At 42.1% G+C, this 16,508-nt stretch overlaps 1 protein-coding gene across 1 annotated transcript in view; it reads left to right on the top strand.

Moving 5' to 3' along the window:
- Positions 1-16,508, top strand: part of LOC126203624 (uncharacterized) — a 103,635-nt gene that overhangs the window by 69,759 nt on the left and 17,368 nt on the right. Inside the window, exon 2 of the mRNA XM_049937997.1 lies at positions 3,613-3,828. Within this exon, the coding sequence (XP_049793954.1) occupies positions 3,613-3,828 (216 nt within the window). The remainder of the gene's footprint in view (positions 1-3,612; positions 3,829-16,508) is intronic.

Below are 16,508 nucleotides of genomic sequence, written 5' to 3'. Positions count from 1 at the left end.
TGGTATAATTAAAGTTAAACCTTCAAAACGTTGTAGAAATAACACCACTGGTTAGACTGACGTCAAATTTCAACGGAATGTTATCGGAGAATAGGGAAAACGTATGGCAGCGGAAAAAATAGTGTGAAAATTGGCGCTGTATGTGTCAGAATAGGTAAATCGAAACACCTGGCACGAAATTCATCATCTGCTCCGATTCCCAAAGTGCTCTACACTCTCTTGAACAGATGTACCCAGCAGATCGGATGGTGCAAGAAGTGCAGGACACACTCCTGCTCTTGCAAAAGCAGGGTAAGGATGTAATTTTCTGCTGGGTTCCAGGGCACATAGGGATTACTGGAAATGAACTTGCAGATGCGGCTGCCAAGGAGGCTTGCTCCATCCCACCTCCTGCTCGTTGTTCCGTCCCCCTGCAGGCAATAACATCATTCGTGAGTCGGGAGGTCATTCGTCGGTGGGAGGCTCAGTGGCTAGAAGTGAGGGATAATAAGTTGCGAGCGGTGAAGGATTCTGTCCGACCGTGGCTCACCTCCTTCCGACAACGACGAGCTGAGGAAGTAGCCCTTACACGGCTTAGAATAGGTCATTGTCCATTGACACATGGTTTTCTGTTACGTCGTGAGGAGCCACCAACGTGTCAGACGTGTGGGACACAGCTGTCGATATGACATATTTTAACTGAGTGTGTTTTATATGCGGGTTTGAGGGAAGATTTAAGTTTCCCACCAGACCTGCCCTCTCTTTTAACTAATAATGAGGCGAGTGTCGCTAGAATTTTACGTTTTTGTGTAATGTCTGGACTTCTTCCCAAAATATTGGGATTGAGGTCTTAATGTGCTGTACAGTGGTTTGGTCACCCATTATTTGTAAGTTTATTTTTAGTTTTATCTTCAGCCACCGTTAATTATTTTTACCTGTTTTGTACTGCTATTTTATTTTTAGTTTTATCTTCCTGTTTTGATGTGCTGTGTCCAATCTTGAAATTTGAGCATTTACAATTCTCGCAAAGATCGGCTCTAAATTAATCCTTGTTTAAAAGATCTTAGCTGCACTTGTCAACATTTCTTTTGGGAACGGGCGCTGATAACCTCGTTGTTGTGCGCCCTAAAACACTAATCATCATCATCATCGAAATACCTATCATGCGCACGACCTATTGAAGTTGGTATAAACACGCCGGGTACACAGCTTTTCTTCCTTTCGCGTCTGCCACGTTCGCCATGACTGTCTCAATGCAGGATCGAGCTCTGCATGTAAAGCTGTATTACACGAATGATGACTGTGCACACGTCGCCCTGCAGAAGTTCCGGACACTGAAGGGTTTGAAAAAAGGCGTTGATCCGATAACTGCCGTGGGTCCGGAGAAAATGATTCGGAAATTCGAAAAGATGGGTACTTCTGGTATGCAACCTGGTAAAGGGAGGAAACGAATTGATTCGACATCAGTGGAAGCAGTGGCCACAGCAATGCAGGAGGAGACGAGTGGTGGGGTGCAAAGGTGTAGTGCATGGAGAATTGCCGGAACATCGGACACAACCGGTAGCACGGTGCGTAAAATCCTACGAAACATCCTTCTTTGCTATCCATTCAAAATTACACGTGTGATCGAGTTGCTTCCTGTTGACCTGCCAGCAAGAGAGGCCTTTGCTTTAGAATTTCTTGCTCGCATAGAAATGGACAATGACTGGCAGTGGAAGATTTTGTGGATAGACAAAGCGCAATTCCATCTGACAGGATATGTCAATACTCAGAATTGTCGAATATAGGCAGCGGAAAATCCACACTCAAACCAACCAGTGCCACTTCATCCTGAAAAGGTCACTGTGTGGTGCTGGTTTACGGCATCCTTTAACATACGGCCCTATTTTTTCGAAGAGACAGGCGTTTCCGGTCCTATTACCTGCACCATGGTAAGCGTTACGAGTGTCTTCAGCGCAACCACATCATTCCAGCTGTCCAACAGCGTCGATGTGTTTTAATGTGATCATTTTTATGCAAGATGGCGCACATCTAGTTAAACAGCTGCTGAAACGCCCTTTCTGAAATGCTGGAATTATCATCCGGCATTTCCCTACAGCCTGGCCGTCTCGATCACGTGATCTTAATCCTTGTGGCTTCTGGCTGTGGAGCTATTTGAAATATGTGTTCAGTGTTCCGATTGCAAACTTAGCTGTATTGAAGGCACGTATTGCGCAACACTTCCTGAATGTGACTGCGGAAACACTTCGATCAGCTGTGGAATATGCTGTTTCTGGATTTCAACTTGTTGCAGAAAGCGGTGGAAAGCATCTTGAACATGTTTTGCGCCAACCACACGGAAATTAATAATCCGATTTGATTTTGATTGATGCTTTTAATGCGGTTTTTGGCCTCAGGACAGTTAAAAACCGATGTGATTGATGATTTTTATGCGGTTTTTGGCCTCAGGACAATTATAAACCAATGTGAGTGGTGCCTTTTATGCGGTTTCTGGCCTCAGGACAATTAAAAACCGATGTTTCCCATCCGATGTGATATGACCTTGCCATGGGGGATGAGCTGACGTAACTAACCGTATCATACCTGTACACCCATGCACACTGAGTAGTACAGTTGGTTTAACGTCAAACGTACAGTTTGTATTGTATTGTATTTTAACCGGGGACCCAGAAACGACGGAGAGGCTCCGCCCCCGCCGCAGTGGTCCACAACCCCACGACGACTACCTCAGACCACTTCACCCCTCAGCCGCCCCACACCGAACCCAGGGTTATTGTGCGGTTCGGCCCCCGGAGGGCCCCCCAGGGAACGTCTCACATGGTGTACGCGTACGTGGAGAACTTGTTTGCGCAGCAATCGCCGACATAGTGTAACTGAAGCGGAATAAGGGGAACCAGCCTGCATTCGCCGAGGCAGTTGGAAAAACCGCCTAAAAACCATCCACAGACTGGCCGGTTCACCGGACCTCGACACAAATCCGCCGGGCGGATTCGTACCGGGGACCGGCGCTCCTTCCCGCCCGGAAAGCCGTGCGTTGGACCGCACGGCCAACCGGACGGGCAACGTATACCTTAGGCATTGTTGTATGATTAATTTGTCATTTGTAGTCAACCAGTATTAAATTATGATGCTTACAGCACCATCTATTGCTACATTTTGTAACTATTTTTTTTCTGACATACCTTTTCCCCCTTCGCCGATAATATTCCGTTGCAATTTGATGTCATTCTGACCAGTGGTGTTCTTTTTGCAGTGGTTTGAAAGTTTAACTTCAATTATAATCGCCCTGTATTTAACGCAGACCTGGATTGCTTGTAGCGCCACTCTGATGCGACTGGCGCGGAATTCTAATAGATTTCATCTTACAGATGCAGAAAGACATCTACCGACTTTCGTTTATGAGGCATAGCTCCTTCTTGGTGTTGAGATTTTCTTTTTCGTCACAGCAGATGGAATCTACAGACAGCATATGGAAAACACCAGTTATCTCGAGATCCCTTCGCAATATGTTAATCAGTAAGATACTACGCTGTTCCAGACTCGTCTTTGTACCCAGGATATTGCATGCCAGTTGTTTCGAACTAGTGTACTAGGAAGCTGGTTTCTTACTGTGCGTCTCGCTTCCTTGCGCAGGTTCAGGCAGTGCCGACACCGACGGGGCTGCTCCCCGTCCCCAGCACCAAGCTGGAGCCGCCGCCAATCCCTCAGTCGGCCGGTGACTTCAGCTGGGAAGACGTGATCCCAAAGATCCCCGATTCGGACGAGATGGGCATTCCCAAATGGAGCGACGAGCCCAGCGAAGAGCTGCAGCCGCCCCCGGTCGGTGTCTCCGTCGGTTTCCAGCTGAACGTAAGTGTCTAGGCTTGTAAACAGCTCACAAAGAAGCATCACCAACTCGACTTCGTATTTTATGGAGGAAAATGCACACTTGCAAGATATCATCTCCAAAATTCGATTCCGCACGAAAGGAGTGGTCGGTTTCCTGACGGATTAAAGTACTCGGTAGTGAAGCCACTTTATAAAAAGGGAGACAGGGATATGGTGACAATTATAGACCTATTTCTATGCTATCGGTGTTTGCTAAAGTTATCGAGAAGGTTGTATATACAAGGTTACTGGAGCATGGTTTAACAACTGAAAATGCTATATTTCCTTTTCTCTGTGAGGTTTTGGACGGATTAAATAAAAGGTTGCGAACGCTAGGTGTTTTATTTGATTTAATGAAGGCTTTTGACTGTGTTGACCACAAAATATTACTGCAGAAGTTGGACCATTATGGAGTAAGGGGAGTAGCTTACAGTTGGTTCGCCTCTTACTTTAAGAACAGAAAGTAGAAGGTAATTCTCCGCAATATTGAGAGTGGTAGTGAAGTTCAGTCCCAATGGGGCACTCTTAAGTGGGGCGTTCCCCAAGGGTCGGTGCTGGGGCCACTGCTGTTTCTTATTTATATAAATGATATGCCTTCTAGTATTACAGGTGATTCAAAAATATTTCTGTTTGCTGATAACACCAGCTTGGTAGTGAAGGATCCTGTGTGTGTAATATTGAAACTTTATCAAATAATGTAGTTCATGAAATAAGTTCGTCTCTTGTGGAAAATAATTTGATGCTAAATCGCAGTAAGACTCAGTTTTTACAGTTTCTAACTCACAATTCAACAAGAACTGATATTTTGATCAGACAGAATTATAAGCGAGATCGAACAGCTCAAATTCCTAGGCGTTCGGATATATAGTAAGCTGTTGTGGAAAGCCCATGTTCGGGATCTTGTTCAGAAACTAAATGCTGCTTTATTTACCATTAGAACAGTATCTGAAATAAGTGACTTTTCAACACGAAAAGTAGTCTACTTCGGATATTTGCATATGCTTATGTCATATGGTATTATTTTTTGTGGTAATTCTTCTGATTCAAAAAGGGTATTTTTGGCTCAAAAACGGGCTGTTCGAACTATATGTGGTGTAAGTTCGAGAACCTCTTGTCGACCCCTGTTCAATAGTCTGGGAATTCTGACATTGCCCTCACATTCTATATTTTCTTTAATGTCGTTTGTTGTTAGCAATATTAGCTTATTCCCAAGACTTAGCAGCTTTCACTCAGTTAATACTAGGCAGAAATCAAATCTGCATGTGGAATGCACTTCCTTGACTCTTGTGCAGAAAGGAGTGCACTATTCTGCTGCATCCATTTTCAATAAGCTACCACAAGAACTCAAAAATCTTAGCAGTAGCCCAAACACTTTTAAGTCTAAATTGAAGAGTTTCCTCATGGCTCACTCCTTCTATTCTGTCGAGGAGCTCCTGGAAGAGCTGAAAAATTAAGCAAATTCCAGTGTTACATTGTTGATTTTCTTTATTTAAACTTACGAACTGTCGCCTGAATACGTTTCTTGTATTTCATTTTATCTGTTTCTACTATCGTGTTATAATTTCATGTATTGACTCGTTCCATGACCATGGAGACTTCTCCTTAATTTGGTCCCACGGAACAATAAATAAATAAATAACTTGGACCGTTACACCGCTAATACACAGTTAAGCCCAAGGGCGCCCATACCCAAGGGCAAGGGGAGCTGCCCCCCCTCCCCCGCTTCAGCTCATAGGGAAAGGGAAAAATATAGAGTACTCAGGTATTTTTCTTTCAAGAAAATGATTAAAGTCGAACAGTGGAAAATCCAGGACTGAATATGATAAAGTTATGAAAAGGATAGTTGCTACTCACCATATAGCTAGATGCTAAGTCGCAGATAGGCATAACAAAAATATTGTCAGAAAGTAGGCTAAGCTTTCGACCAACAAGGCCTTCACCGAGAATAAACAACATGCACAAACACACTCACGCAAAAGCAACTCAACACGCACTTGACCACAGTCTCTGGCTGCTGAGGCAGGACTCAGTCTGTGTATTTCCGCTAAAGGCCTTGTGGGCCGAAAGCTTACGTTCTGACAGTCTTTTTGTTGCGCCGATCTGCGACTATATCGCCGCTACGTGGTGAACAGCAACTATCCTTTTCATGGTTTAAAAGTCGGTATTACGAAGTTTTTTAACAGGCTCGGAAATGGAACTTTTTTATGTCATCTGGTACGTCACTATGCTGCCAACATTTACTGACAGTGTAGTGTGTATTACATGCGCAAACAATGTTGACACCCGACGCGATGGATGATGGGAGCGACCGTAAAGGCATTTCCCATTTACAGTCGCTCCCATCAGCCACCGCGCCGAGTGTCAACTTTGTTTGCGCGAGTAATATGCACCCATGTTCCGCCAGTATACACGATGCCTTTCTTCGCACCTTTCTTGTTTTCTCTCGAAATTCTAAGAAAGCGTGCGCGCCATTCTACAACGTCTTCCCTATCAACCAGAAATGTTCGTCTATTTCTAAATTTTTGAAAACGAAACCCCATATTCTTCAAAATTTTCCAGAAAGTGGTTCGTTTCCCCGTGAAATTAATGTCTGTATCCTCCTTCACCAAATTGAAAAACTTTGGAAGAGTTCTCTTTTAACGTCGCAATATTCTAAGAACTTCCTTTTCAATAAACGATCATCAAAGTCGTCGAGACACTTCGTTTCCTTCCTCAGTCTCTTCTTCCTTGGTGTCACAATTTTTCTGAACACTCCGTCGGGTTTTCTAAACATCTTTCACAACATTAAACACTGTCCAATGTCTATACTCTCTTTCCTACTGCGGCTGCTGCTCTCTCGAGAGCTCTTTCTAACGGTATTAGCAAATTTTTTCCGTTTTTCTTCTCGACAGTACTGAACTACGTTATTAATCAAGACTTTTCCGTCTGAGCGTGCTCTTGGATAATGTATATTTACGCGATCACTGTACATTTGAGCAGTCGCTTAGAATACATAGCAATGCCGAGCCTCGTGAGTCGTTCGTGTACTGTCGATTATTGTCGGACGCGTTCGGTCGCGCCAGTCTGTAAACAAAACTTACATTCCGCGTTCTGCCGTCGGCAATTGTAAAACAAACAGGTAATATGTTTACAGGAGTTGTACTGTTGATCAATAGAAGGGCATTGGTTGTTTCTCTTGCGTACAAAAGTTCGCACTCGGGCATTAAGCGGGCGCAATGGGGCAGAGCGAGTTACAAGAGATAAGAGCAAGTTTAAAAACTGTACTTCCAGAAGGTCATAGCTGCGTAATATCAGAATAATGATCAAATTATCGCGCTTGATCGATTTCTGGGGCTGAAATCTTGCATGTATGCTTTTTTCTCCTTAAAATACGAGGTCGAGTTGGTGGTGTTTCCTTGTCAGAGGGACTTTTTTTACTCGGAGAATACGCCGTAGGCCTACTGCTGACACGTACAAATTAAAACTGTGTACCAGGCCGCAACCTGACAACCTATATTACTAAACCGCTATCCCGGAACCTGGTTCCAGTTGCAGGTTGCCTACGAAACGGTTTCCAGGAACAACAAAAATTTGATTTTCAATATTTCACGTGATTACCCACTTATTATTAAAACTTTTAATATGCTGTCATAATCTAATCATTAACAGGTATAATGTTACGTCAAAAGTTTAACGCAATAACACAAATATTACAGTTAAAAACTGGGTGTTTGTCTTAAGGCAACGTAACTGACGGCGCTCAAATACTCCGAGTTTATTCATATGGTATTTGAAAATGGGAGCGCTTAGTGACTTCCGATAAACTTAACACACAATTTCAAAAGTTGACGAAACTTTTTCTCGCTGACGTACTCCACAAAACGATGAAAGGAAAAAGGTGTATCACTTAGCTACCACATTTTCGCAGTTTGAGCAGTCAAACTTCAGCATTAAGTGTGAAATTGTAATGTATCACTTATTCACTAACGAATCTACTCGTAACAGTTTGCGGACGGTATCAAGATACACCACTGAAAGTTCCTGCAAAATTATGTAATTGTACGACACATAGTTCAGCAGATATGATGTCATAAACATTGGCTGGTTGGCTTTGGAGGTGGGGGGACCAAACAGCGAGATCATGGGTCCCATCGGATTAGGGGAGGAAGGGAAAGAAAGTCGGCACGGGAAGAAAGTCGGCCGTGCCCTTTCAAAGGGACCATCCCGGCGTTTGCCAGAAGCAATTTAGGGACATCACAGAAAACTTAAATCAGGATAGCCAGACAAGGGTTTGAACCATCGTCCTCCCAAACGCGAGTCCAGTGTGCTAACCAGTGCACCACCTCGCTCAGTCATAAACACTAGCTTTTGCCTCAGAGTGCAAATTACCTGGGCAATATTCGTCCCAGTATTTCATAATGACATCAGTTAGTGAGACCTCTAACAAACTTTAAATATAATTTCAAACCATTCCTAAACTCCGCTGCAGAGTGAAAATCTCATACTGAAACATCCCCCATTCTGTGGTTAAGCCATGTCTCTGCAATATCCTTTCTTCCAGGAGTGCTAATTCTGCAAGGTTTGCAGAAGAGCTGCTATGAAGTTTGGGAGGTAGGAGACGAGGTACTGGCAGAATTGAAGCTGTGAAGGCAGATCATGAGTTGTGCTTGGGTGGCTCAGTTGGTAGAGCACTTGCCTGCGAAAGCTAAAGGTACTGAGTTCGAGTCTCGCTCTGGCACACAGTTTTAACCTGCCAGGAATTTTCAAGTTTCATTCCTAAACTTTTCCTCACTTACATGCTCGAAGTCAGATACTTAACTCATGAGATCATTTGTAAAGCAATCAGATGTTTTAGACATGGAAATTCATTCTTTAAAGAATTAGAGATGTACTGGTACCTACGTACCCTACCATTCCTTACTGTTCACAATTGCAGCTCACCGTAGGCTTCCCCTCACACTCTTCCAAAGTCCCATTAGGGTTTTATGATTCTGCAGTACTAGCATTTTCAGGAAAATATAGGGCTACATGGTGGGAAATTTTTGCTTCTCTCCAGTCTCAGTGTGAGGAAAGAAAATTGAAGACCTGTTAAATAATGATCAGTTTGGCTTTAACCAAAGGTACCTGAGAGGCAGTTTTCACATTGCACTCGATAATGGAAGCAGGGCTTAAGAAAAATCATTACACCATCAGATTTGTTGACCTACAAAAATTGTTTGACAATGTAAAATGATGTAAGATGTTTGATATTCTCAGGAAAACAAGTGTAACCTATTAGCGGAATTTGGGTAGTATGGTACTGAATATGTACAAGAATTTAGAGAAACAGATGAGACTGGAAGACCAAGAACAAAGTGCTTGGATTAGAAATAGTATAAGAGATAAATGTGTTCTGTCACCCTTGAGACATGTATTCTGTCACCCTTACTGTTCAAACTATATGCAATGTTAGTAATAAAAGAAAGTGTCTGGAAAAAGTTGAAATTCATGGTGAAAGGATGTCATTGATAACATTTGCTGATGACATTGGTATCCTCAGTGTACACCAAGAAGGTCGCAGGAAATACTGAATGAAATGAACAATCTAATGAGCACGCATTATGGATTGTGAGTAGATCAAAGACAAACAAAAGTAATTAGGAGTTACATTAAACAGATTACTGGTAAACTTAAAATAAAAATAGGGGACTATGAAGCAGATGAAGTGAAATAATTTTGCTTCTATTATATTGGGAGCAAAATTACATGTGGCAGTCAAACCAAGGTGGGCATTCCTAGGCAAAAGAAGGCTACTGGTACCAAACATTGACATTAACCATGAAATTTCTGAGAATGTATTTTTGGAGTGCAGCACTGTATGGATGTGAATCATGGACTGTGGAAAAATTGGAGAAAGAGAGAACTGAATTGTTTGAAATATGATGCTACAGAAGGATGTTGAAAATAAAGTAAACTGATAGCATAAGAAATGAAGAGGTTCTCCTCAGAACTGATGACAAGAGGAACAAACATTGACAAGAAGAAGGGACAGGCTGGTAGAACTAGTGTTGAGACATCAAGTCATCACTTCAAGGTATCTATGGGAGGAGAGGATGAAAACTATACAGGAAGAAAGAGGTTTGAATATATCCAACAGATAATTCAGGATTTTGGGTGCAATTGCTGCTCTGATGTGGAGAGGTGGGCACAGGAGAGGAATGTGTGGTGGGCTGCATCATCAGTCATTCAGCAGACTGATCTCTCTCTCTCTCTCTCTCTCTCTCTCTCTCTCTCTCTCACCCATCCACCCCCCCCCCCCCCCCACACACACACACAGAAGTGATATCTGCATAAGTTTATTTTTAGTAATTAGTAAGTATTGTCCAATATAGCGGAGATGATGAGTTGCAGATAGGCACAACATAAAGACTATTCCAAATAAAGCTTTCAACCGATAAGACTTTCATCAAAAATAGATGACACACACACACACACACACACACGTGCGTGCGCGCGTGCACACACACTCGTGCAAATGCCTCTCTCACACACATGACTACAGGCAACTGTAGCCACACTGCCAGCAGCAGCACTAGTGCATGATGGGAGTGGGGACTGGGTGGGCCAAGGAGGAGGCTGGGGTGGGGAGGGGAAGGCCTAGTAGGGGTGGCTCAAATGGCTCTGAGCACTATGGGACTTAACATCTGAGGTCATCAGTCCTAGTAGGGGTGGCAGAGAGTGCAGTGCTGCTAGGGAGTGCACAGGGACGAGGTGGAGGGGGTAGAGCAGCTATGTGCAGTCTCTAGACGGAGGGCAGGGGAGAGGTGGGGAGAGCAGGTAGTGGAAAAGGAGAGAAATAAAATGACTGGGGGTGATGCTGGAATGAGGACTGTATAGTCTGGAATGGGAACAGAGATGCTGGGTAGGTGAGGACAATATTATCAAAGGCTGAGACCAGGAGGGTTAGGGGAATGTAGGATATATTGTAGGGAAAGTTCCCACCTGTGCGGTTTGGAAAAGATAGCATTTGTGGGAAGGATCCATAAGGCACAGGCTGTGAGGCAGTGACTGAAATGGAGGTCATGTTTGGAACTGTGCTCAGCAACTGGGTGGTCCACTTGTTTCTTGACCAAAGTTTGTCAGTGGCCATTCATGAAGACAGACAACTTGTTGGTTGTCATGCCCACATTGAATGCAGCACAGTGGTTGCAGGTTAGCTTGTAGATCACATCACTGGCTTCACAGGTGCCCGCCTTTGATGGGATAGGTGACATTTATGATCGGAATGGAATAGGTGGTGGTGGGAGGATGTATGGAACAGGTCTTGCATCTACGTCTATTCATCTACATCTACATTTATACTCCGCAAGCCGTCCAACAGTGTGTGGCGGAGGGCACCTAACGTGCCACTGTCAGTTTCTCCCTTTTCTGTTCCAGTCGCATATGGTTCGCGGGAAGAACAACTACCAGAAAGCCTCCGTGCATGCTCAAATCTCTCTAATTTTACATTCGTGATCTCCTCGGGAGGTATAAGTAGGGGGAAGCAATATATTCGATACCTCATCCAGAAACTCACCCTCTCGAAACCTGGACAGCAAGCTACACTGCGATGCAGAGTGCCTCTCTTGCAGAGTCTGCCACTTGAGTTTACTAAACACCTCCGTAACGCTATCACGCTTCCCAAATAACCCTGTGACGAAATGTGCCGCTCTTCTTTGGATCTTCTCTATCTCCTCTGTCAACCCGATCTGGTACGGATCCCACACTGATGAGCAATACTCAAGTATAGGTCGAACGAGTGTTTTGTAAGCCACCTCCATTTTTGATGGACAACATTTTCCAAGGACTCTCCCAATGAATCTCAACCTGGTACCCGCCTTACCAACAATTAATTTTATATGATCATTCCACTTCAAATTGTTCCGTACGCATACTCCCAGATATTTTACAGAAGTAACTGCTACCAGTGTTTGTTCCGCTATCATATAATCATACAATAAAGGACCCTTCTTTCTATGTATTTGCAATACATTACATTTGTCTATGTTAAGGGACAGTTGCCACTCCCTGCACCAAGTGCCTATCCACTGCAGATCTTCCTGCATTTCGCTACAATTTTCTAATGCTTCAACTTCTCTGTATACTACAGCATCATCCGCAAAAAGCCAGATGGAACTTCCGACACTATCTACTAGGTCATTTATATATATTGTGAAAAGCAATGGTCCCATAACACTCCCCTGTGGCATGCCAGAGGTTAATTTAACATCTGTAGACGTCTCTCCATTGAGAACAACATGCTGTGTTCTGTTTGCTAAAAACTCTTCAATCCAGCCACACAGCTGGTCTGATATTCCGTAGGCTCATACTTTGTTTATCAGGCGACAATGTGGAACTGTATCAAACACCTTATGGAAGTCAAGGGAAATAGCATCTACCTGGGAGCCTGTATCTAATATTTTCTGGGTCTCATGAACAAATAAAGCGTGTTGGGTCTCACACGATTGCTGTTTCCAGAATCCATGTTGATTCCTACAGAGTAGATTCTGGGATTCCAGAAATGACATGATATGCGAGCAAAAAAGTGTTCTAAAATTCTACAACAGATTGACGTCAGAGATATAGGTCTATAGTTTTGCACATCTGCTCGACAACCCTTCTTGAAGACTGGGACTACCTGTGCTCTTCTCCAATCATTTGGAACCTTCCGTTCCTCTACCCCTCTATCTCTATTACAGGGGTATGAGCCATCAGATAAGTGGTTGTTACATGCCATCCTGGATTTTCCATTGTTTGTAAGTATTGTCCAAACACTTCAGTGTGGCAGTTTCAGGAGGGAGTGTTTTGAACTATGACTGTGTAAGATACTGAAAGATGTTGAGCCTGCAGTACCTTGTTTATGGCACTGCTAACCTCTGCAAACATTTGCCCATTTTCCGTTAGGTCACTGATTGCTTATCTGCTTTTGAAACTAGTGGAGAGGCAACCCCAGGTTCGTTATAAGATTTGAGAACAACTCCCTCCAAAAAGAAATGGCAGTAACTATCACTGTGTATCATTAATGCTTTCCCAGAAGCACAAATGATGGTTGTAGGCTGCCGGTCTTTTGAGAGGGAGGTGAAGCTTGTACGCTGCACCTTTCTTCTCCCTACAGTAGTCTAAATTCTCATTTTTTAAATGCTCATTGCCAACTCCTATATTAAAAGTGTCTACACTATGATTCAGTCCCAATGAATTTACATTAGTACCGGTATGTATCCAGATCCATGACTCTCACAGATGTACTTGTCTTTATTGAAGTTTGTGTGCAGGGTTACAAGTCCACCATTTCATTTTGTATCTGAGGTGATACCAAGATTTAGATAACAAACAAAAATTTCCAACACAAATAAAAATGGGTCTGAATCACACCAGTATGGCTACCATCAGTGTTGGTACCATACAATTATTTAAATGAAAATGAAGATCTGTCTCAACTAACACACAGAATGTGTTAGCTTCTCTGTTGCTGTCATAGAAATCACTGCCTTTCTTCATCTGAGGCATTTCTTTTGAAATTGTGGCTTGTGATGTCTTTGTTAGGATGTCAACTGAGCCATATGTCATAACTACAACCTGTGATTTTGCTTGACTTACTTTTATATAATTTTGAGTTGAGCAGAAGGTCAGTTATATGCAAGATTCAGTGCATTGTAATAAAAAGGACTGAAAACATACAAAACCACAAATCACTACATAGGACCAAAATTAAAGTTAAGCAGAACACAGTTATTACAAATTTTAAATGACTGCATTCAATTTTGGGAGTATGAATCTGAAGTTGGATTTTGTGAAGGTGAAGTATTTTGAAAATTATCAGTGCATTTTTATTACTATTTTACTCAATTGAAAATCATGTTTTAAATGAAACAAGTTGTCTGAAATGAGGTACTTGACCTCCCACTTTGACTGAGATACCTCAACTGTTCCAAAAGGCCTCATAAGATAAGTAGAGCAACAGCTCTTGTCGCAGACTTTGTGGGACTAGCTCATGAAAGTATTCTGACAAAACATGTTATGTCAGTGCAAATAAGAGATGATCCTGACTTTCAATAAAAGATAGTCATAATTTCTGAAAGTAAAACCAAAAGTGAAATCTTGTGTTATGCAATGCAACCTTATGGAATAAATATGTGTTTAGTTAAATGACAAGCATGAAAAGACACAGTAATTTTAAGTAATTTTATGCTATAGCTAACAGTGTTTGTTATGTTAGATGAGAACCAACTATTATAATGAACAAATAGCGTTTTTTTCTGAAGCAAAGCTATATTTGTGATTGAGTGCTTGCAGGTGGTCTTTATATAAAAATAGCAGAGGATTCAATAAAACTGTATCACTAGTATTGTCACTGATAAAGAATTTTTTTATTGTAGCCCCACTGTATAATTAGACTCCATCTATCAGATTTGGCAGAGAATGGGGAGAAGAAAGTGATGCGATGAAATATTGAGGTATATTGTGTGAAGCTTGTTCTTGTGGTTCAGTTGGTAGCACGCTGCCTGTAAAAGGCAGGTTTGGTTCCCAGTGTGGCAAACAGCTTTGGCTTGCCACGTGTTTATGTTTTGTTTTGTTTGTTAGGTAGACTATTATTTTGCTCCTGGGAGAGTATGTGCTATATTGGTGTGCATGGTGCAAGAAAAAACCTGAAAGTAAGGTCAGAGCTGATAAGGGACATTGCTTTGAGTAAAATCTGCCAGAGAACCATAGGCTGAAAATGCACTATTATGGAGCTTTGGTCAAAAAACAGTAACAATCAGCAATAAGTGTGTGGCTGACAATACCCCATAAAGAGATTTTTGCAAGAGGTTTTGAGGCTAATCTGACCATTAGAAACCAGTAGTTGAGTTATTAAGCATAATAACTATTATTTGGGTGCAGTTAGCTTAAATTTACACACTCCTGTATGTGCAGGCTCATTTTTTTGTCAGTTCATGGCTGTATTTCCAATAATTATGTATTTTTGATTTATGGTTATTAGTCAAATTCTAACTATAATTTTTTTTTATTATGCAAGTATGACTTGTGTGACCTGTCACTTGATTCCATATGCCCTACCCTGCTCTTACATTATTATGATTTTTATGCACCTCATACATACCAAACTAAAACTTTGTCTCAGATCAGGAGCTGAATACAGACAAGTGTTCCATGGGCAACACTCTACCAGTTCAGCCAGACAAAAATGCCTCAAAGTCTGATTCAAGGTTTCAACTTCCACTAGCTCATCTCCAATCCTTCCAGATTCCACATATTCACTCTTCAATAATTTTACCGGACAAGCAACTACAAGAGAATAGCTGTAGTCTGTCTTAGCTACAGACTCATGATTGTAATTCAGATTAAGCAGATCATACACTGTTGTGGTTGGCAGGAGAGCCAACACCGTGTTACTAGAGGAGGCCGAATGGCACGCGTTTTAGCTCACGCAGGCTGGCGTGAGGTCTGGAACAGGACAAGGAAATTAGAATTTTAGAAAAACAGACATAGCTGGTGGAATACTTAACTTCAATCCATTAATGATGAACGTCGGTCTTGACGGTACATGATTCACAATATCAATAGTAACTGATAATGGCGCCTTACTAGGTCATAGCAAATGAAGTAGCTGAAGGCTAAACTATCGTCTCGGCAAATGAGAACATAAGTAGACAGTGAATCATCGCTAGCAAAGTCAGCTGTACAACTGGGGCGAGTGCTAGGAAGTCTCTGTAGACCTGCGCTCGGTCTGCAATCACTGATAGTGGCGACATGCGGGTCTGATGTATACTAACGGACTGCGGCCAATTTAAAGGCTACCACCTATCAAGTGTGGTGTCTGGTGGTGACACCACATACACCATGTTCAGAGTTTCATTCAAATAATGGTCTCAGAATTGTAGTTTACAAAGAATTCATTTATAAATCAATGCAATGTATATTATGAAGTAAATAGGTAGTCAGTAATATTACAGAAGCTATGATAACTCTGTGTATCAGCTATGGTGTATTCTGCAAGTGGTCCATATATGGTACTTTGTCATCATATACCATTATGTGTATTTATGGCGTTGGGAGTCAGAAGAAGAGATTTACTGCCTAAAAGCTAACCTGAAACAGTGTAACATCATTACTGGCAACTAGGAACCATATATACTTGTTCACTAACCTTGAGAAGAACCATTAACCTATTGGTAAGTAACACTTCCTAGAGTAGGGTCATGTTGCTGTGGAAATGTGCACAAAATGAAAGATAAGGTTAGATGTAGGAACCACCACAGAACCTAAAACAATATTATTTCATATTAATTTGTACACTGAAAACAGTAACTTCATGAGATCATTGGTCATGTTAAAGATCTGAACAATTGCAATCAACTATTTTATGAAGAAATATTGAATCAACAAATAAGCACTGACTGTGGTGTCAATAATGTATCCATGAGACATATAACTATAGAAAATACTTGAATGATGCTGTCATTACCATATGTAGCACATCATAATGGCACTGAAAGCATTAGGACATGAGACAGACACCAAATTCCTCTACAAAAATGGAGTCAAGAATGACAGTGGGACAGACTGTGAGGCCTAGTCATGGACTAGATGGCACAAGTTTGGGACTTCTATAAATTGCCAGTGGGAATGTCTGTTTTGACAACAGAGTTAACAGTAAGTATAGA

Source organism: Schistocerca nitens, chromosome 9, assembly GCF_023898315.1.
Source record: "Schistocerca nitens isolate TAMUIC-IGC-003100 chromosome 9, iqSchNite1.1, whole genome shotgun sequence".
Lineage (NCBI taxonomy): Eukaryota > Metazoa > Arthropoda > Insecta > Orthoptera > Acrididae > Schistocerca > Schistocerca nitens.
The sequence above is the reverse complement of the archived record's forward strand: the minus strand, read 5'-3'. Positions and strand labels throughout refer to the sequence as shown.